The sequence below is a fragment of the Antennarius striatus genome, chromosome 8, assembly GCF_040054535.1.
Source record: "Antennarius striatus isolate MH-2024 chromosome 8, ASM4005453v1, whole genome shotgun sequence".
Taxonomy (NCBI): domain Eukaryota; kingdom Metazoa; phylum Chordata; class Actinopteri; order Lophiiformes; family Antennariidae; genus Antennarius; species Antennarius striatus.
Window position 1 is genome coordinate 5,452,882 of NC_090783.1, and position 23,346 is coordinate 5,476,227.

The 23,346-nt window shown below is 40.6% G+C and overlaps 1 protein-coding gene across 5 annotated transcripts in view; it reads left to right on the forward strand.

Moving 5' to 3' along the window:
• inpp4b (inositol polyphosphate-4-phosphatase type II B) overlaps positions 1-23,346 on the forward strand; it is a 114,226-nt gene that overhangs the window by 87,940 nt on the left and 2,940 nt on the right. For 4 of the 5 annotated variants that reach the window (XM_068321908.1, XM_068321912.1, XM_068321911.1 and 1 more), the window contains 11 exons: positions 3,510-3,693; positions 7,522-7,857; positions 8,700-8,838; positions 15,029-15,201; positions 15,744-15,867; positions 16,021-16,147; positions 17,730-17,870; positions 18,281-18,378; positions 19,225-19,337; positions 20,119-20,273; positions 23,122-23,322. In XM_068321908.1, the coding sequence (XP_068178009.1) occupies positions 3,510-3,693; positions 7,522-7,857; positions 8,700-8,838; positions 15,029-15,201; positions 15,744-15,867; positions 16,021-16,147; positions 17,730-17,870; positions 18,281-18,378; positions 19,225-19,337; positions 20,119-20,273; positions 23,122-23,296 (1,765 nt within the window). In that variant the 3' untranslated portion in view covers positions 23,297-23,322. Of the gene's footprint in view, positions 1-3,509; positions 3,694-7,521; positions 7,858-8,699; positions 8,839-15,028; positions 15,202-15,743; positions 15,868-16,020; positions 16,148-17,729; positions 17,871-18,280; positions 18,379-19,224; positions 19,338-20,118; positions 20,274-23,121; positions 23,323-23,346 lie in introns of those variants that run through there. The other variant, XM_068321910.1, reaches the window with a different exon arrangement.

Here is a 23,346-nt window from a genome sequence, read left to right on the forward strand (position 1 = left end):
CAGCCCAGGTGTGGCTCCACTGCAGACATCCAGCCTGGCTCCATGCACTAGTGGTTCCTTCAGGAACCAGAACAGAGAGTCAGAGCTTTTTCCTGGGCTGCTTTTAAATAGGGCCCATGACTTAAAAACACCATGATAAAACGGAGGCAAAACTTTAGAAACTTGGAGTCCATTAAAAACAGTGCAGCATCCAGGTCCAAGTTGTTCACACGTTTGAATATGCAGCTGGCCACCTCTCTCCACGTCAGATCCGCTGGTCCGGTCAGAAACTGCTGGATGAACTGTAATCTGAACTTGGCTGTTCTGTTAGCCAGGTGGATGAGGCCCTGTCCCCCCTCCTCTCTTGATAAAAACAACACTCCTTGAGGCACCCAATGCAGCCCATCCCAAAGAAGAAGAAGAAGAAGCAGGAGACCTGCTACAAAATACAACTTTTGTTAAAACTCAATGCATTTGTGCAATACATGTTAAGCCTAAAGAACCTGAGGTAACTTCTTAACAGCTCCTAAAATCAGAGCCATAGGCTCCATTCAGATCAAATGTGACTGTCCAGCATTGGTCAAGCAAGCTTAGAGTCAATGAATTGGGCATGATATGCAAAAGGTGCATGGAACATGAAGAACAATTCACAGAAACAATGAAACAATGTTTTCACACAATGTGAGAGAACAGTCCTTATCTTTTGGACTACAGAGAAAGCCATTCAAAGTCCATGAGTCGCCTAAGCAGAGAGGAGACATGAGGATTGACTGTGTTGCTGTTCTTCTCCATCACCTTCCCATTTCTTGGGCTGACCAGCTTTGCTGTCTTGGTGCCACTGGTTGGGTTGATTCCAACAAAACATCTTAAAATCCCCTACATCAGGTTCACTGTGGGCTTCAGGGCTGCTCACTGCATGTGGATCCCTCCAGCTCAGCGTCTGACTTCTTGGACTGGTTCGTCTCACTGGTCTGGTGACTGAGCAGGAGAAGGAGACGCAGGAGAAGAAGATTTTTTTTTTTTTTTTGCAAAAACACTCTAATTACATTCAAACATTTTACAATTTTACATTAGATGAAAGCACGAAAGTGCTTCAGAAGAAGAAGATTTTTTTGCAAAAAACTTCAATCACATTCAGAACATTTTACAATTTTTCATTAGATGAAAGAACTAAAGTGCTTCAAAAACACTAATAACCAATAAATGAACGGAAATACAATTTAAAAATTGCATTATATTAGGAAGTTTGCAAAAGTGAGTTGATCATTAACTAAAGTGCATAGGACATTTTTGTGACACCAGATGTTCCTAAAGTTATTCAGGTCTTCTGTCATTTTATAGAAACCATATTCTAGTTTTAAGCGACATCTGATGTTCAAGCAAAAAAACAGTAGCTGCTTCTTGAACAGTGTTGTTTTCAATTCTCCTCTTCCTGGTCACATAAATTGCGAGTTTTGCCTCTCCAGAGATAAAATTTAAAAGCTGCCACTTTCTTTTATTCGATTTATTGTACCCAGCACCGTGGATGAATTTCCTGATACTAAAATTTTCACTGAACAGATTAAAAACATTCATTAGAAGAGTGAAGAGCACTGCAAGTCTCCCACACTCACTAAAAGCATGAAAGACTGTTTCATGAAGGGGACAGAAGGGACACTGGCTGGACACCGCAGGGGTGAAAACAGAGATAAAAGCATTGGAACCGATGGCACCATGTAAAATCCTCCACTGGAGGTCGGCTGTTTTTTTCTTGAGGGGAGGTTTGTACAGAAGTCTCCACTGTGGGTCAGGTCCATTTCCCATCATGCTGTTGGCCCAGGTAGTGGGTGCTCTGTCACACAGGCCTGAAGAAGAAGCAGGAGAAGAAGTATACTTATCCCTTTAGGGAAATTATTTTTTCCACTGTATATACTAATCTACACTACCGGTCAATTTTTCCAGAATTTCATTGAAAATGGTCCAGTTTAATATCTCAGTGTACTCTGACATTAAGGGATAGAACAAATAAAGAATTTTAGTAAAAAAAGAAATCATGAAATCCATTTACAAATCAAAACATATTCTAAACCTTTGATTTATCAAAGTAGCCCCCATTGGCTTCTGGTCCCCACCCCAAGACCTAGTGGATTGAGCTACTGCCGCCCCATAATGCAGATGATTCCGTTCCACAACGGACAACTTCTAAGGAAGCATGGTCTTTCCTTTGCCACAAAATATTAAGAATGCTTCAAAGATAATATTATGGTAGCCCTTTGTTCTGTATGTATGCCTCCTTCTCCGTATCAATTATGCCTCTGGATCTGGCTCTGGGGTCTGGCCTACATAAAGGCTTGCGCAGAGGATTCTGTGCTAGCATGCAGGGTTAGAAATGTCTGCCTCACTACACACTACAATTTATGCCGAGGATTCAACAGAAACTGGTTGAAAGTCACAAGAACTTCACCTGAGGACAATATTTGATTGAAATGATTTGCCCTGAATCTAGGAACTGACAAAAGTTGTTTTTGTCGAAGAATTAAGTAGCACACTAGAAATGAGGAAGTTATTAATTATTCATAGAGTGAAAATGGGTTGACGTCAGACTTCAGGTCCAATTTGACAGCTCTGGCTGAGTACCTGGGAAGCTGCTGTATAGGCAGCAAAAGAAGCAGGATGTAAAAAATATGCTCAAACGATGAGTGCAGCCTAATGAAATTTTCTTGACCCTAAACACATTCAATAGCCATTTCAAAGCACATTTTCAATCCATTTTGTGGCTTTTCTGCTGCATTTCGGCCCCTTTCATCAAGTTACAGTGCCATGCTGTGTTTAATACAATCGAAACTGATTTACAACTATGATTCAAGGTAAATGCAATTAGTCACAATTTGCAAACTGTTAAGAAGGAGTTCACTTGTTTATCACAGCAGGGCATTCATTCATAGTTGTTGTACATAGTTGTTATAGGTGGTGCTTAGAGCTGCTGACCAAAAAGGTGAAGATTTGACAAGTTACTGGTATCAAAGTGTCAATGGCCGTTATCGGAATAATTTTGCTTAATATGTTTTGAATATGTTTTAAGCATCGGTAATAACATCTTAAAGAATTGTTTTAGAACAACATCAACTGAAACTCCACCTTACAGGAAAGATTATTTCCCCTGGATTTTTGTATCGCTGTTGATTTTGTCACCAGATGGAGCAGGTCACCCATCCCACCCTGCAATGCAGCTTGGACCTTGTTTGATATCAAACATTGCCTTTCATATTCTGCTGGTTTTGGCAAACGGCAAGCACACACACACACACACACACACACACACACACACACACACACACACACACACACACACATACACAAGTATAGGGAGCAGCACTGAACATACATTTGCTTTCAATCATACTTTGGTGTAAACGCGAGGGTGGCCCAGTTCTTTATGAATCACAGCTTGTCCTTAAAGTGCGGTCTTCGAAGTGAAGCGTTCTCTCACCATACAGCTGCAGTGAGATCTGTCAGGTCTGAATTGATTTGTTTCTTTTCTTCCACCACAGCTTCAGCACCGCGTACCAGTGTATCTACTACTCTCCAGAGCACACAGCCAAAGCTCACGAGGTTCTCAGCACCATGAACGTCCTTCATCCCCTCATCACAGGCTTAGCAGAACAGCTACTCCAGGCTGCCCAAGAGCACTCATCCCCTGGACTGAGGGATTCACTTAAGAACCTTTCTGACAAGGTGAGGCAGCCCCCCACCAACCCACCCCCCATGTCTGTCATCACTATTCCTTTATCCCTCTTGGCCTCGAACTGTGACAACACTCAAACCACCTCTTTTGTTCTGTGGCATTGCAATCTTCTAATCTTTAAGTGTGCCGTTAAGTTTGTGTAATCTCAAACTCTCCTCAAAACTACTTGACTGTTTGCTCTGGGGTTCTGTTTTCAAGCCCTTAGCCAATAGTTTTCATTGCAAACAATATACATCATTTATATATTCTGAAAAAAACTGCAGTCCAGCTGTTGATGCGACACAGTGAGACACACACACACACACACACACACACACACACACGGTGTATAATTGAATTTGCACTTTTTCACGGAAACGCCAAACTAACAAAAGTGAATAGCAGCATGGAAGTTTATGGAATAGAGGCGTTTTTATCAGTATAATTAATGAATTACATCTGGTGCTGTCAGATTGCAATCTGTTGTGGGAGAGATTGTTTAGACCACGGTGGAATAGAGTGCAATCAGCCTACTTAATTGGTACATTCACTCTGTCACCACTTCCTCTCATCCTTGATTAAACACGCACACTGTGGCCAAGTAAACCCCTTGGCCTGGTCAGCACAACCAGAGCAGCTTTCTGATTGAAATCTCAAGCTGTGATTCTGTGTGTTTGTGTGTGATTGAGTGCAGGGCAAGCGTGAAACTGTGATTGTGTGTATTTTAAAGCTGATGTTCAAGTGGCATCGCTATCTTCGAGTTCCAAAGCCACCCTACGGAGCATGTGGTACATCAACATTTTCTTCCTACACTTCCAATCATTTATCAGAGTAATTACATTTATTTTTGTGGTCATGCAAACACCTATGTGTTCATAAATAAAGATGGATCGCTGCACACACTCCTGTGTACTCAGAAGCCAGTTATGTACAAATTCAAAACTGGATTGGTTTAACCCCATTTGTCTGTATTTTAACAGCAGAAGGTCTTTGTTCTGTCTTGTATTTTTCTTCTTTTTTTGACATGTAATAGACAAAATTCCGTGACTCAAATCAAAAAATCTTTCAAGTACAAATAAAATGGAACAAAAAAGGAGTGAACACACACACACAGACACACACACACACACATGCACACACGTGCACACACACGTACACACACGCACACACACACTTTTTCAGTCAGATAATTGATATGTTTTTTAGAGACACATAAATAAAAGCAAGTTCATTTGAGAGTGTTTCTCTGCGGAGTCTTTAATGAAGAGTGTTTCACGCTTTCAGAGAACATGGGGAAGATGAGACCCTATAGAGAAAACCAGACAGATGGAAGAACCTTCCCGCTGCCTTTGACTTGTTCCTTTGACATTTAGAACCATGACTCAAGGCCTTGTGCAACATTTGCTTCCATTTCCATTCGGGTTATTGTTTGAGACTACAGATGTGCTGATAATACTCCCATTTCTTCTACTACTCTGATGTTAATCACATGGAAAATTCTACTGGATGCGTCTCCTCTGCTTCTAGCTATGTTGCAGGACATTTAACAGTTTCCAGAAAAAGAGAAGAGGGGGTTTGATCATGTGTTTGATCATTTTATTCAATATAACTGCTTGTAGATGTCATATAAAGAACTGTATTCCAACCAGGGTTGCTGCTATTTGTCATACTGTGTCCATTCAACCTCACGTCACTTCACAGGGAATGGAAAACAGCCCAAATTTATAATTAAATTGTTGAACAAGTTGAGAACAATTCAAGTGAATATATTGATCATTTTCTTGTTTTTAGATCCAACCTAGCACACACTTTGCAAATTTTCACTCTTGGTTGTACTGAAGACATAGCAACAGATTTAATTTCTCAAGGGATATTCAACATTTCAGATCTCTCAATCAGGAACAAAGTTTACTTAGAGAAGGGAAATCAAGTTTCTTTGTCCAAAGAAGAATGCCTTTGATATTTCATTTCAAACAGAATCCCTTTATGCTTCCTGCAGTACACTGTATTTTTATGATGCTTTTTACATTTTTAACTCTAATCTGATTTGAGTCCTGGCTCCAACAGAATATTTAGGAATGTGACGTAGCAGGTTTTTTTTGAATATTTACCCCATGAGGTCTGGCATAGTTAAATATATATATGTGACCTTGTCATTACGAAGTGCAAATAGGATACAGATTGTTGAAAATACAGTGTGCTCCTTTGTACAATCATCGCAGGAAAAGATAATGAATAATTCATGTTCTCATAGATTGCAAATTAACATTGAGGTCAGATAAGCAGAGTTCAATTTGAATATGAATTTACATTTTGAGTTCCCACTTCCTGTTAAGTACTTAGCGATTCAGGCGTGCCTCATTTTTTAGTCATTTAATATTTTCAGCATATCAAATGATGCTTACTTTGTCTCTAGTTCTGTGCATCAAACAGGAGTGTTCTAGCAGAACTGCTCGTTCTCAGACAATTACACACATCATCTTATCCAGAGATTCCAGCTCTCACATCTGCAACATAGAGTAATGGCACTCATTCAGATCCACACAAAGCAATTAAAATGGATATGAATCCAACACAATGGTGTGTTCCTTCACTATAATTTGTTTTCCAGTCTCATATTTTCATCAGATGAACCATTCATGTGGACAAGTCTTATATTGTTTAAGTCATAGGGCCAGAACTGTGTTTACTTAATGACTGAATCAGACTGTAGTTGCATCATTAGAGAAACGCCGCGAAAGAAAAATTCTCAAAGCAAGTCTGAAGTCTTGTTTCAGTAGAAGATGTAATGAATTAGATTTAAGTAGTCAAGAGAAGAAACAGTGTAGGGAGCTCCAGTTTAATAAGGGGAGACCATTAAGAATCTTTGTTGACTCCCTTGATGTGAAGCGTCTTCGTTCATTGGCGGTCTGTTTGAACACAGATCCCCCAGAGGGAGGACTGCTCATTGAGTTCAGCTAACAGGTGGGTGATGAACAAATCTTAAATTAATCTTTAACACTGAACTGTCAAGACTAGACTAAAAAATCCCTATTACAGAGTCAATCAGCATCGTTTTAGTCAGTACAGTGGGGCAGGCCATCTATACATCTAGCCTGCTGCAGTGAAAGAGGTGGCAAGTCGACCACCTTTGCCTAAAGGACAAACCAAAATATGTATCGGGTCAGAACTGGCCCAGTTGTTGTGCACATGTATTTTACTCTTTGCTGACAAAGTCAGCTCCCCAACTTCAGACAGTTTCAGCAGTCTCGCCATTCATTCCGCATCAGGACACCACGAGCAGGGAAAGGATGTTTGTGTGACAGACATTTGTTAATATCAGCATCTCTGGTTTCTTTTCTTGCTTGGCTCCTGTTTTGTTTTGCTGTTGTAATAAAATTGCTTATTGCAGTGCTAACTCAATTACTCTTTAGAGCCCTTATCATTTCAGCAGAAAGCACCGAGTTCCTTTGGACCGGGATCATCGCCGACTTGCAGCAGCTGTTGAATTTGAGATCAGAGAAGGTGTGCTCCTCGGAAAAACAGGCTGGAAGGAGGAGTAATTGAATTGTTTGTTGTTCGTTGCTGTTCGTATTGCTCACAGGCTGTGCTGCGGTAATGGAGTGCAGCTACTTTATAGTGGAGGAGAGTATTCATTTTCCTTGTCTGTTTTCACTCCCTCTGTAAATAGTCGCCTGCTTCCGAGCTCAATTCCACCAGTATTTTCTTCCAGCCACTCAACCCACCAGTGTGACTCCCCCTGCCTCTCTCTACTCTGTTGCTTAGATTTTAATTTGTTTTGGTGTCTTATAATAACTTTCAGCATCTCGTTTCTTCTGATCTCTCTTTTTTTGCTGCAGACAGAACAATTTGTTCACACGCTTAAGGATGAATTGGTCAAGAATGCACTCCTAGCACTGCATACGGCTCGGCCTGGGTACGTTTCCAAGAACCAGAAGCAAACTCTGGTGCAAGGAGACCAACATCAAGGCCACATCCATCAGGGAAGTGACCAGAAACAGAACCCGAGCCAGGGACTTCCAGGCCACAGTCCGGCCACATCGGTCACGGAGAGCACAGTGGTGTGTAATAATGTGGAGGGATCTCAAACCACAATGGGAGGAGAAGAAGGACCTTTGCCACTGAAGCACCAAGACTCCATACCGCATCATAATGAGTATGACGAAGAGGAATGGGTAAGTGTGACTGCCGCTCTAATCTTTCCAAGCTGTGTGGTTTTTTATGTATATTTAAGCACAATCTGACAAGTGTTAAACCTCATTTTACACACACATAGGGATATTCTATCACTGTATTCTAAGGTTTTATGGTAACTAACAATTTCTTTCAAAAATGACCCTGTTCTCTTTCATAAGAATCATTCTTTATGGGGTTTAAATGTTATATCATGACAGATAATTAATTTACAACGTCCTCTTCACTGAAGTGTGTATGGCTGTTGGTTTGTTTGTTGTCTGCCACGGTGACAGCAGGAGTTTATCGTGATTTCTGCACACCAGTGCCTAATTATGTCTCAAAATATTCCAAACCGTTGTAACATTCAAGCCGTGATTTGGAAGCAACAAAAACCAAAATACATGGCACGACTAAAAGTACGCATTCATTTCAGTGGGATTGTCACTTGGTACACAGACAGATACATACTTACATACACACACTCACACACATACACAGAGAGAGAGAAGCAAAAGCGACTATTCATCCGCTAACAGATGGAGCTCAGGAAAAGAAAGAGTAGGCTGGAAACAATCCAAATGCTTTGAGAGTAATCTCAGAATATCCAGACAGCAATTTCCTCTTGACCTTTTAGCCACAAGGTCAGTTTAGATTTTGAAAGGAAACGACTTTTTGCTATGTTTTTCGACATAACGGACTTTTTTTTCTATGGTGTTAGCACTTTCTCTCCGAAGTTTCGTTCCACGCTTTGCTTTCCTTCTATTTCACTGTCTCAAAACAAAGTGGTAAAGACAGACATGTAATCATTGATGCTTATCTTACTGCTGATTGGCTGTTTTAGGATAGGGTGTGGGCCAGTGTGGCCAAATGTCTCAACTGCGTAATCGCCATGGTGGATAAACTCCAGGATGAAGACAACAGCAAGAAGGAGCCAATCCTTGAGCAGCAGCTCGCTGATGTCATCACCTCACACAACCCTGGTAAGTGGCTTTTTTATTATCAAGCCTTCCTGCTCCTCAATCAGTTCCTCACCTTGTCAATGTTGTCATGAGATGCTGCCCGAAACCCGAAATGACCCTTATGATGCATCAAATATATTTAATATATACAGTATGTAGAAAAAGACTATTCCAGATTACCCTTGTTCTCATTATCTTCATCTGCAAAAGTAATCTGAATACTCGCAGCACAAACATCTGGTAGAAAAGGCTTTTGTTGTAGATTTTTTTAATAAAAGGCCCTAAAATTAGTATTAATTCTTTTCATGAATTGCAATCAAAGCCTTTAAATGACACACTGAATGTATGCTTACTGCCTCCTTACATTCTTACATTCATTTTGTTAAATTCAAAGCACAAAAACTTATTTTTAATTCTGAAAATACACCGCCCCTCCTAGAGGCTTCAGTTCTAATGTGTCTGTGTGTGTGTGCAGGGGTGGGGGGGGGCTGTTCCAGGTATTTACCCTCCTGTGAGGTCATTAACCTTGAAAGTCATAAACTCACTTTGAGGCCACTGACCCACCCAGGGAGTGAGTCGCTGTGAGTCGTCAGGGTTGTTGAGAGCACAGGTTGTTTGTTCACCTGCTGGCCGTCATGTGAGTCATTAAGGTCACATGACTAACGGAGGTAATAGCGGTGAAACTGCAGGACTGCACTGTAATTAATGACACTCTGTTCACATATGGGATGACAGCGTCGAGCCTGTAGTTCTACTCTTCACTGGATATCATGGTGGTTTTATCCTGTGGTAGATCAGGAGGCTGAGCAGACATCCACTTATCAGAAGGTCAGTGGTTTGATCCTGCATGAATGCCCCCCCCCCCTCAAAAAAAAAGGATAAAAAACTAAATTCCTCATGATGGCTCCATTGTGATGTGGGCTATTATATGACTAGTATGAACTGATACCACTGTGAACGCTGGTCATTTTTTAAAGCAATGTGACGAGTCAGTCAGATTGGAAAGGCACTCATAGTTATCAGGGTTGAGGAGAACAGAACTCTCCGGTCCTCAGATACCCGGACATCATGTTCATTTATGGAAGAAAGAAGAAAATGTCAGATTTCAGCAAAACACAAGTTTTATTGAACAGACAGAATGAAATGAAACTCTGCAGAGGGTTCATTCAGCGGCATCAAATCTCACCAAGGAGAAGTACAATCATTGAAGAACTGAGAGTCCAAACCATGCTAAGAGGCTCTTTTCACCTAAATCCTTCCTTTTCCTCCAGACAATGCAGAATGACCCGGTCATGTTTTAATGATGGTTTCTGATATCTGGTCTGAACACTCTGACATTCCAGAATCAGAGTTCCAGACTGAGTGTGTCAGGAACAGGATATTCTGAGTTACACACAGTTACACAGTTACAGAATATGTAAAACTGTAAGTTTAATTGTTCTGACTCCATTATACTAGATGAACAGCAAATGAACCTTTAAAGCATAGTTTTGATACGTATGTATAATGTAAATAAAAGTGACTGAGCAGACATACTGTATGTCTGAGCAAACATCACAGTTGTTGAACTAAGTTCATTATACGAGTGGTTATCTCTTAACTCACTGGTTTCCAGAGACATCTACAGATTATATATATTTTTATACAGCGAGGGCTAGGAGACAGTCTGAAGTAGCTTGTCAGTGAAAATCAGGCTTCTAATCATGAAATTTGGCATCCAGACGACTGATCCACTAACACAACTGAGGATGGTGAACCAGAGGAAAATGGAAAAGTTGTTGCAGCTTACAATGCAACAAAGTTTGTGTATGTCAGAACGCACCCACAGGCGAACATGGTGTCGCTCTGAGCGAAGCTTCTTGTGATCGGTCTAGAACAGAAAGAAAACACCATAAATGTCCAGAACCTGGGAGAACATTTGCTGAAGGAGTTCAGTTGCTTCAAAGCGCTGGCAGTGAATGAGTTTACAAAGTATACAGATTAATTATGTCTGAGTAAATATATTAATACCAATTAAGTATGTGACTGAGGAAATATCTCAACAAAGTACAGTCAGTTTACCATCTCTTGATATTGATATCAATTTTCTTTTCCCCCTGCTATGCAGGAACATTCATTCATTCACTCATTCATTCATTCATTCATTCATTCATTCATTCATTCATTCATTCATTCATTCATATCAAACAACAGGTATTGGTTTTGGTGTGGTAGGATTGAACTTCAGCGTTGAGAGCGCCATCATTGTTCGCTGCGTCGTCTACCTTGCTTTCCTTGATACTGATCTGGGTTTCATTCGTATCTGAACTTACAGCTTTTAATTTGAAGGAGCTCAATGCTCTGTTTTCTGCTACCTCCATGTAGACATCGACCAGGGTGTTTGATTTCGCCTGTGGCCACTGTGTGTTTCTCTGTAGAAATCCTCAAGTGCAGTGAGATGCGTGGTGTTTCAGCCGGGGTCAAGTGGTAAAGTTCTGTTGCATAGGGGGCCAGCTTGCAGCCATTACTCTCTTATGGTTGCCATGATTTATATACACTTTTCACACATATACCAAAACGTCACTAAGTTTTAAATGCGGTAAATCCACTTTATAGGTGATTCCTATGGATTGATGGATTGAGGTTTTATTGTATCTCCTCTGAAACACAAACTGTAATGCTCTATGATTAACTCCTTTCATAGCGAAGTGTAGAACTGACTTTAAGTTAGGAACATTTGATGATGGTAGTCTGACTGGTGAGATTTCTCTCTCTCTTCCACTAAACAGCAACAAATTCAACATTTTTTTGTTTCCTATAAAACGTTAGTGTTGCAGAAATATCACCACGCATCCGCTCGACTGAAAGGAGTGAGACAAAACTCAAGCTCAAAGGCTCCCTGTTGTTTAAGCATTAGCAAAACAGAAACTTAAATTGTTGCCAGAGAATTGGATGAAAGTAGGTAGTTGATATGCAGAGCCATTCACTGTTGACTACAAGCTGGCCAGTTTTCCATTACATCCAATAAAATCCTGCCTTAAGCTTGTGTCCAGACAAGTGCCCAGCCTGTTACAGCTGCCAACTGGCTCATATAGTGCGCGTGTGTGTGTGTGTGTGTGTGTGTGTGTGTGTGTGTGTGTGTGTGTGTGTGTGTGTGTGTGTGTCTGTGTGTCTGTGTGTCTGTGTGTCTGTGTGTGTGTGCACACGTGCATACTTGTGTATATGGAAGACTCATTGTGTCACAGACAAATGCACACACATCTTTGTCATTATGTTGGCACGTGTGTGTGTGTGTGTGTGTGTGTGTGTGTGTGTGTGTGTGTGTGTGTGTGTGTGTGTGTGTGTGTGTATTTTGATCAGGCATTTAAGAACAAAGCGATGCTCCCTGTGTTCAGTCTGACAGATAAGTCTGACCCCACAAGCGTCTTATTTAGACACTGAACACGCTCAGAGCAAGTGGTCATCTGCTTGTCTAAATACAAACACGGATGGATTAACGGGATGAGGCTGTATCTCATCATGGAGACCCGTGAAGGTCCCCGACTTTTTAATGGCACAGCGTTGTGTGTGGGAGGTTTGGGTGTTTGGACAGATGGGCTGGTGAGGAGATGACAGCCAGAGCTCTGCTTCCTCCTTCACTGTGCAGAAGCAGTGTTTGCACAGCGAGATAAGACTTCATTTCTCTGACAGGGCGAGGGAAAGGCTGACGTGCTGTACATTCTTGGTCATATCTGCATGTGGGTTTTGTGTGTGTGCACACAAGTGTGTGTCCGTGCGTCAACACAAAGAACTTTTCAATATGTTTAAGCTGAGTGGATAGCATGGCGAAGAAAAATGATTGGCTATTACTTAGTCAACACTTCCCCCTGTTGGCTAGAGAGGAGACCATCAGTCATCGCCATGTGCTGTGGCCACTATCTCCTCCATTCATGCATGTGAGAACATGAAGTCTCCACACCTGCATCAGGCTCCAGCAGCTCCTTTTTAATTCAATAAGACGAAAATCTGTCAAATCAGGGAAGTGGAGATCATCGTGGTCTTGTAGAATACTCAGTTTATAAAAAAGATGGCAGTCACTTTTATGTCACCTCAACGTGAGACCTCAAAATAAGAGAAGTCACATGATCAGCAGGACCTTCTGGCACAAGAAAACAAAGTATCAGTAAGAATTCACATCGAAACGAGAGGTTCATGGTTTTTCAGAACAGTCAGCAGGATGCCTGAAAAGCAAAAACGGCATCATTGAGAAACTGAGAAAAGATAAATAAATGAGCCAAGAAGTCGAGGATACAGATTTATTTATCACCCACAACAACTTTAAAGAAGTGCTGTGAGGTCAAGAACCTGTGTGAGCAGAGGGGTGAAGTAGATAGGATGCTGCTTGTCCTGAACATGAAACACCTTGAATTTCAAAAATATCTTATATCAACCAGATCAGGTTCTTCTCATTGGACAAAGTCATCTGAAAGTCTTTTCTAAGGTGAAAGAGTTGTTGTTGTTGAGTAAGATAGTAGCTTAAAGGAAGTATTACACGTTCTTTACTCTGTTGCGTGTTTGGTTCCACGGCAGCATGGGATCACGACAAGAACTCCGTCACATTAAAGGAGCGACCAGACCATTTTACGATGCTGCTAATAAGTTACAGATCAATGTGTGGATGCCTGTTCGGTATTCAAGCAGTGACGTTAAGGGTCATTATTCTCATGGAGGCACCACAACAAGGACAAGCAGCACTTTGTTTGGTATTTTTCTGAACTTGAATTCTGTTTTGTCTGTCTGTGTGGCGTTTGATGCCCAGGGAACAAGGCAGCACAATAGGAACAATCACTATTTTTTCTTAAAATGTTTTTTTATATAGATGTCGAAGAACAATGTCTGTTTCTGTTAAGAAGTAATTCGTCTGCCAATGCGGTGACATTATCTGGAAAAGCAAACTAAAAATTTGGGGCACGGCTGAAGCACAATAGAATGTAAACAGACTATTTTCGCCCAACATTTTATATCTTGTGGATGTGTCACCAGCAAAGCTCAACAAAAGGGATCTGCATTTTTCTATAAATGATTCTTATTGAGCATTCGTCATTAATATTTGTATCTGTTGAACACATCTTTGTGATACGGAATGAAAAGCTTCCCCTTTGGTTCATTAAATCCCTTCAGCCGTCTGAAGGCAGCGCAACAGATATGTTAATAAACCTGCAGACGGGTTTGACAAGTACCGTGATAGAGCACAGAGTCATTACACATGGCTGTTCACTGTTTGTCTTCATTAAATTACATGCAAATGACACCAGGCTGCTACAAAACAAACACAGCACCCCCCTACCCCGCACACACGCACACACACACACACACACACACACACACACACACACACACACACACACACACACACACACACACACACACAAACGCACACGCACAGGCACAGCTTGGATTGGATGCTTCAGTCTTGAAATCAGTCATGGTGTAAAATCAGGTGTTTGATATCAGCTGCAATATGATGTCATGATTTAATATGTCATGTAATGTAAAATAATAACCGAAGTAGCGCTGATTGATGCCTTCATCACACCATTTTAAATTTTTAAAAAAAATTTAATTCATCATTTCACTAATCAGTTGAAAACCTCACACCATCTGCCTTTGGCTGAAGGTTTGTGAAGCTGTGCATTCACGTTGCGCCACCGTTCAGACAACAGCAGCTGTTAGAGAGATGTGAGACCAGTGATGCGAATGGAAATTATTTATTGTAAGAATTTTGTATTATCATCAGACCATCTTTATTTTTATATCTGCTCTAAGCATTTTTTCCACTTTGCATCACTGCACAAACATGGACCAGAACAGACTAGAACTGGGTCTAAGGTGTTGTGATTCAGAAGTAATTAAAAAGAGAGAGTTGAAATGATGAATTGGATTATATTCAATTGTTTTGCCTTTTATTTAAAGGCCATAATATTCCTATTCATCTTTTCACAACCCCACAATGTTTTAACTGTCATGTTTTCTTAAGCGAGTTTCTTCCTGCGAACAGCAGACTGTTCTTTTCTTTCAACAGCATGGAATTTGTATTTTCCCAGTGCTTTCCTGGTAAACACAAGTGGCTCAACCGGTTTCACCTTCAAGATAAACTGTGTGTTATTCCTGACATTTTGTCACATACAACCACATCAAAACTGTGGTTTCATCTCTGCGTGCGTGCCCGTCATCATCTCGTCTTTCTCCACAGGTGACTGGAGGGAGCAGCTGCGTCCTGCGGTAACCAGGTTAAAGGAATGTGTGATGGAAGTGGTTGAGAAGGCAAAGAGAGCCATGACCTTTGTGCTTCTGCAGGAGGCTGCCTGTAGCATTCCACAGGGCTTCTTCCTCCAACAGAGGCGAGACGTGGTCTTCAGTCAGGCAGTAGGTGGCCGCTGAGAGGAAGTCTGAAGTCCTCAGGAACTGACTCGTCTCAGTTCCTGAGGTTTTGGGGGCATTTTTTGTTTTTTTTAGTGCTCTTGTTTCAGGACACTTTACACATTTTGCAGATCCACAAAAAGAATCTAAAACTAAAGGCTCCACTTAATTATATTAATGAAATGATACTGCAGACCTGCAGTAGTTTATTTTAACTAGCTGTAGAGAATAAAGAATGCATATGTTGTGTTTTTAAATCTCAAGTGCATATTTTTCCTTAGAAATTTCTCCATATAAATTTTTTTAATGTGAATTTTACCTCAAAGATTACTCGACGAAATTTAAAACAACTCCCAAAGGAGCAAAATCATTCTAATTACAACTAAAACATCTTTTTAGGAACACAGCTGGAGCCGTGGCTTCTCCATCAGTTTGTCAGCTGCTACATGTTCTGAGTTTCTCTGTTTCTGAATCCACATTTCCGTTTAGTCTTCTCCCGGGACCCTGTGCAGTGACTGATAGAAATTTGTGTCTGTCTACCTCAACAGCTCGCAGCCTTAGCCTGTGGTTTTGTAATGAGACTGTATGCAGGAATGCAGGACAAAGACTTCCTGAGGCAGCTCCACCTGGTCGGCCTGGTGGCCCAGTTTGAGAGCCTCCTCAGCACCTACAGTGAGTAAATCTGTCAGAAGCAGCAACAGAAAGCCTCCATCAAACACAGCTGTTCACTCATATTAACAGCTGCTAGTGTTCTCATGTGTTTGACTCACTTTGTTATTGACAAGAATCAAAGGTGGAAATATTTTGGGGTTTTTTGTGTTGAAGGTGATGAAATCGGAATGCTGGAGGACATGGAGGTTGGAATCTCAGACCTGCAGAAAGTCGTGTTTCACATCACAGAGGCCAAGACAGATGACCTCAGTGACCTCCAGCCTTTAGTGTGTGGCCGAAGGTGAGATAATGTTTCCTTGTTTGTGTTGCATAATCTGTTAGTGTATACGTACGATAAAGTAATATTGAAAAGACAAAGCAGCTGCATTATATAGTTTGTTGGAAAGGGCCTGACATACAACTGCAACATTCTGCTTCCTCCACTTTTGCGGGTCACGGGGGTTGCTGGAGCTTCTCTCAACAGACTTATGGGTGTATGGGCAGGGGACACACCATGCATGATGCCGGTGCACCGCGGGACAATTAATTTACCACAAATTATATGGAGTTGTGGTAATTTCTGTAATTTCATGTATAATTGATGCGATTTTCTGGTGAACAGAAACCCTATAATTTTTACCTGTTCTTAAATCAGTAGGGTGCATAATGGTCTCATAAATCTGACAATTTTTTTGACAGCAGTACATTTCTTTCTTTTGTGCATACATGTACTTTATTATAGAGTATCAGAGTATTGTCATCATATTTAATAAATATAGCAATGCTAACGGGTAGAGCTGTCGCCACACAGCAAAGTGGTTCCAGGTTTTGCATCCCGCTCTTTGCGGAGTTTGCTTGTTCTGCCCGTGTTTGTGTGGGTTCTCTCCGGGTTCTCCAGCTTCCTCCCACCTCCAAAAACATGAGCTTCAGGCTAATTGGCTGGTCTCAAATTGTCCCTGGGTGTGAGTGTGTGTGTGTGTGTGCATGTTTTTCTGTCTCTGTGTGGCTCCGCGGTGCACTGGCGTCGCACCCAGAGTTTCCCCAGCCTCATGCCCTCAGTCAGCTGGGATACGCTCCAGCTCACCACGACCCGCCACTGCAGATTAAGCAGTTGACAATGAATGAATGAATAAATAGGCAACAGCAAATGTTGGTTTGTTGAGTCATTTAAAATATCAGAAGAAAAATAATAGATAAATTTGAGTAGGTTTATTGATCAGGGATCAGCATTTGTGTCTCTGATCCATCGTGTCAGTCATGTGAAGAATCGCTGCTGGACTTCATCTGGACATTCATTGAACAAGAATGTGTCTTGTTCTACGTCCATCACTCAGAAACCACATTGATGTCTTTGCAGAGTCTTTTCACAACAAAACAGTGTATTTCATATACTGACCCTACAAGTATGTCAACACTTTGTAAGTTATATGTTCATCAATCATATTTTGAGTAGCATTATATGCCAATTTCAGTGTAATGAGGAGCAAAAATCAAATTGCTAATTAAATATTCCAGAGTTAGATTGTAGATTCTCGTAACAGGGTAGTTCTAGGTGTGAACTTCATGATTTTCCTCCTCCTCACTGCAATGGAGACATTTGCCACAACAAAGCTGAGCTTTTTCAAGCATACCATGTGTGATAAGATGATACGCTACATTCCACCCCCTCCATGAAAATCTGTAAAGCAATCTGTCTCACACATTTATGCTTTTTCTCCCATGCATCCCCACACATCAGTCTCCCTTTTAAACATGCACAAGCCTGTTGTAAGTGTCCAGTTGTACAACTTCCCAAACTTATCAAGTTCAAGAGTGCAGCAAAACACTTTTTTTTTTTTTCATTTATTTTACTTCCACTTTGCTTTTTCTCCCCTTGTATTCAGAGACCACTTCACTGTAGAAGTGCCATTACCACAACTGGTTTTCCAGACCTTGCCAGATGAGATCAAGGAGGGAAAACCTCTTCGAGTATTCCCGGTGCTGTTTAACGTGGGCATCAATGAACAGCAAACGATAGCTGAGAGGTACTGATGACTTTGTGTTCATGCTGAAACATACAGAATAATCACTCTTTGTGTGAATATGTTAAAGGACATGGTTTAGTCTTTATAAACTGTATCTATATCCAGAAATAACACTTAAATACATAGTCTCTGCAGGAGGTATTTAAAACCCTAATGGCCTCCTTAATTTACCACATAAGAAAATAATTGTGTAGCATAACAATTAACTATGCTGCAATTACTTGCTTTAATGAACTGAAACGGTTTTAGGTGTTCTCTAACAGCAATTTAAAAAAAAAGAAAATCCTACCAGAAGAGCTGTTTTCATGTTTTATCACAGTTTCACTGCTTCATTATTGTTCCATTGATTGTTTTAGGGAGCACTCTGGGAAAGCTTCATTGTGATTGCCTTATTGTTTCTGTCTTCTCAGGTTTGGAGATATATCCCTACAGGAAAGAATAAACCAGAAGAATTTTGAAATGTTAGATGCCTATTATAAAACATTAAGTGGAAAGGTGTCAGTAGAATGTAAGTGCACTGGATTTTTTCTTTCCTGTCTCAATCTGTGTAAATATTTCCAGGCCAGCCCATGCATCTTTTAGTAATTAGATTTTCCTTTCGGGAAGGGGAAATTATAAACAAAACAGAAGTAGTTATTTGATATTTTCCATTTTAGATATTTTATAGGACAAAAAATAAAACTGCAATACAATCAAAATGCATTACCATCAGACTCATTGTTTTATGACCAAAAGGTATGACTTAAAATTTAATTATGGTTTAAATATGTTTTGATTTTTTTGATTTTGATTTTCCTTCAAAATAAACAAATAGATAAAAATCAATAGAAAAATAAAGTTAAAAAAAGAAAAATTAAATTACTTGTGTCTTGGGGTAGCACAGTGGCAAAGAAGGTCCCTGGATCAATTTTAGTTGGACGTTTATGACTTTGTATGTTCACTCTGTGTCTGTGTGGAGTCTGTCCAGGCTCTCCTTTTTCCTCCCACCTCCAAAAACATGCAGCTTAGGCGAATTGATGACTCTAAATTGACCATAGATGTGAGTGTGAGTATGAGTGGTTATTTGTCTTTCTATGTCGCCATCTGCTAAAATGGCAATTTAAACAGGATGTACCCAGTCTGCTGTCTGTACAACTACAGACAGAGATAGATTCCAGCTTAAACCCTTGATCCTGGATTTGGTTAAGTCGCTGATGGCGGGACAATTACGGAAAATTAATAAAAGAAGAAAGAAACGTGACTTAGAAAAAGAAAAGTGAAAGAACTATGAATTAAATTTTCATACAAACTTTTACTTCACTTACAGACTAGAAAAGTTCTTTGTGCTTTGTTTTGTTTTGTTTTCTATGAACAGGTCTACCGTGTTTCCAGACACAGACTGACATAAAGGAATTACTTGAAACTCTGGGCCAGAATGTAGTAACAAAGAAGAGAAAGAATGTGGAAATATTATGGACTGCAGGAATGGTGGGTAGCATTGCTGTAATTTATTACCGTAAGTCCTTGTCAAGAAAGGAGGGCTGTTTCCTCAGAGGCAATTATGTTATCTCAAACTGCATGGATGAAGACCTGCAAAACATTCTTCACTTTTTGATATTTCATAGGCTGCCGTGAGTGTATTGAGACAAACCAGAGGTAACTTCCTGAGCATGACGGATAAACTCCAGAAGACAATACTGATGTTGAGTTTTGACCTTTCACCAGACATTCAGTATCTGTCAATGAGTTGTCGTGCGATTCACAGGAGTCACTGGAATAATTAAAACTTCCTCTGTGCTATTGCCGAGTTGGGACAATAGACAACTGGTTTCATCATTTTAATTTACTGAGTTAGCTAGCATGAACCTTAAAATGGACGAAATAAGAAATTCAAGGAAATTAATAAAGGTTAGTCGATCATTAAAATGATTAGAATCCATCTTCTGGGGATATTAAAAGTACCTGTAATGTTTTTTGTCAGTCGCTCTAAAAGTTGAGTCATGATTGTTGTCTGCCTGCTAGAACAACTCCAACGGCATCATCAGAAATCTGTAGTCGGATGACATTAATATTTTCATATTAGGGCACATCAGGAAACATGTATAACTGAATGTATACCACATTATGTGAGAGGTTTATTAAGGGTTACCATGTCTGGTCATGTTGTAATATGTGTGTGAGATTACAATGCACATTTAAAACAAGGGTGGAAAGAATGAAATTGCATTCAGGATGCATGTAAATAATACATTTTTCCATTTCCCTCCAGATCTGCCGAAGGTTAAATGGCATCAGGTTTACCAGCTGTAAAAGTGCCAAAGACCGGACATCCATGTCTGTCACATTAGAGCAGTGTGCCCTCCTGCGTGACGAACACCAGCTCAGCAAGGATTTCTTCATCCGTGCTCTGGACTGTATGCGAAGGTAAGACAGTAATAAAAGGTATTTTTAAATTCATATGGGTGCAAGTTATTGTTCCAGACAGGCCCAATCATGTTTCATTAAAAAAATCAGTCATCTAAATGAAGTAGATTTATTTTTCCGCTATGATCAAGTGGATCATTTCGCTTCGGTATTATCTAAGATAGCAGGGCAGAGATGCGTCTGTGACATTTCTGCAGCCAGCCATTGCAGTCGTTGCACCAAGCAATACAGATCAGTTCAATAGTTCTGTAGAAGCTAGTCCTTCCAGAAGCAATGGCCTGGTTACTGTGAGTAAGTCATACACCTCATACACACTGGACAGTTTCATCTGGAATGATGTAACCCAGAGTAAAAAGAACGCAAAAAAATACTATTCACTTTGACTTCTCACCTGGGATATTACTCAAATTCCAACTCATGAAACTGAAACTGGCATTGTTCCGGAATGCTTCCGGAAATTCGAAATTTAAATTTGGGTGAAATAATCCTTTAAGCAGTATTTCTATTGGTGTAACATTTGGATTTGTTATCCTTTAATAGACATTTTATTAAAACTATCTGCTTAAAATAATAACCTGCATCCAGAGAAACTTGTTTTGTTCACTGATGTTCACATCAGATATTTGTTTTCACTTGATCGCCATTACATGTGTAAGATAAGCATCATAATGTTCCACCTCCCATCACCACCATCAACACTATCTCACTATCTCACTTGACAAAAGATGCATGGTCCTATCAAAACCTCCGTCTTTCCCGTTTGTCTTTGCCAGCAGGGTAAACATTTACATCTGCATCTGTCTAAAACTGATAAATTCTAAATTAGGAGTCCGTTGAAGGTCATTGGTGAGGTGCGCATTTGAAAAGCCCGTGGTAATGAACACTGAACTCATTTATAAATCAGTATGCAGCATCCATAATAAGGTGCACGTATGCACGAAAGAAAGAAATGCACTGCTGCCAAAAAAATGGTCAGATTTATGAGGCCATATGTACGTAGATAAATCACAGTCCAGCTGGAAATGTGTACACATGGATCATGTGCTGCTTTTAACACAGCCCCATTCAACCATAAATGGTTAAAGCAGAACGACTCATGAATGTCGATGCCTGGAAAACAGCCTGCTGGTCAGCGGTGAATCAAGGCAAGGAAAGGAAGAAGGGGAAAAGGATTTTGTTTTCTGACACTTCTGAGATGGAGATACGACAGAACGTGTGAATTATTAACCTCTTCCATTCATGTAGTCCCCTGGTAGAGCAAAGACAGCATCAGTTAGTTCATCCGTTGTGGACCAGAATGCACTGCATGTGTCACTGTGACCACAACAAAGCAACCGCAACAACCAGAGGGGTTTCCTCTGTTTTTGTGTTATGGTGAAGACAGTCCTATGAGGAAGAGTCATAATAATTTTGAAGACTACAGAGAGAGGTGCTACCAAATTTAACCAAACAAGTCTTAATTACCTTTTTATGATAGCGGGAAACTATAGTTATTGTTAAATATTAAGTGACGCTGAATGAACGACAGGCCTCATTATATAATCTTGACGCCATCTCTGCTGTCTATAAAAGGTTTGGAGGAATGGGTCAGAGTTTACACACAGTGTGTGTGATTTTGTAGCTCACAACACGTGGGATATTGTTACAGCAAAACGGTTGTGTGACAGAACTATTATTTAATTTCCTAATGCTAAAAATCTGCCGTAAAACAAAGGTGTTTGAAACAACAGGACAAGAGTAATTCACATGGGTTAGGAAATGCATTTAAAAAGTAGTGGAGGGTTTGAATGGGCTGCATTATTTGCAGTGACTAGTTGTACCTCTGTACCTTTATTGTCAGCCATGGCTTTATATGCGGTTCTTTTTTATTGCTGTTTTTACAGCTGCAGTAATCTGCAGCGAGATCCTCCTGTGAGATCCCTCTGACATCAGAGCTCTGATTGTGAACGTTAGTGGGGTTCATTTTTTTAGTCGGATTGCCTGAAATTATCTAAAGTCATACTTTTTATACTTTGCCGGTTGATCCTTAAAAAGATAAGCTGTGAGCTGCAGTGAGGCGTGGGAGATCATTAGCAGAGGAGGTCAATCTTGACGCTCTTCCTAAGTAGCGAACATGAGCTTTACAGTCTGTTGTGTGTCATTGTTGCTGACAGTCCGTGGTTTGTGGACAGGAAGTGTTTGATATTATGCAGTTTGTCCTTTACATGACCTGCTGCTCTGCGTATGCATGCAGCAACAAAAACAGAATTAGCAATGGCATTCTTACATATTTTATGTGTGCAGTTTGACTAAATCTCCTGGAATATGGCTTTTTATCTCTCCCTGGTTTCATTATCCACACAGGATAAAGATTCTACAAACTGTTATGACTTGTCTGTCACATTTGAGAATGTGCACTTTGGTGCGACTGGCAGTGAGTCCAACCTGTTAAGAGGAAAACTTGAATGAAGTGAAATGCCATCCAAGAGGAAATCAAAAAGGTGTGACATTTCACAACAAACCTGTTAAACCGCTACAGTAAAAACACCAGTCTTTGCTCCAGACTTTAGTAAACACTCATCTGCTGGATAAGATGAAATTCAGATATACAGTATAATGCATAAACAGTTTGTGCATCAAACTGCATGCCTCCTGTTCCATGTCAGATTTCCATCTCACATTTCTTCTCCATGCTCACTACTAATGGCTTTGTGTCTAAGTGGGCCTTCTGAAAGCAGCCTGCACCGACTCTCAAGATGTCGGTCTGCGCCCGAAGACCCACTTAGATGACAGCTAGACCTGTACTAACACTGCAGCGTTTTGATCTGTCTCTGTTGGTTCTGTTTCACTCCAATGGGCGCCCCTGCAGTCGGCTGACCCAGGGAGACATTGGGCAGTGGGAAGACCCCGAGGCTGGCGCCGTAACAGAGAACAAACCAGCGTCACGACACTTTTACCCCATTGCCCTACTGCTTGTTAGCTCCCACTTACTGGTTGTGTGGCTCATTTTAAGTCTTGTTTTTCTGCTTGCAAAATATCAATAAATCGCTGACAATGCCATCTCTACTCACTCCTTCTTTCTGTCTTTGTTGGT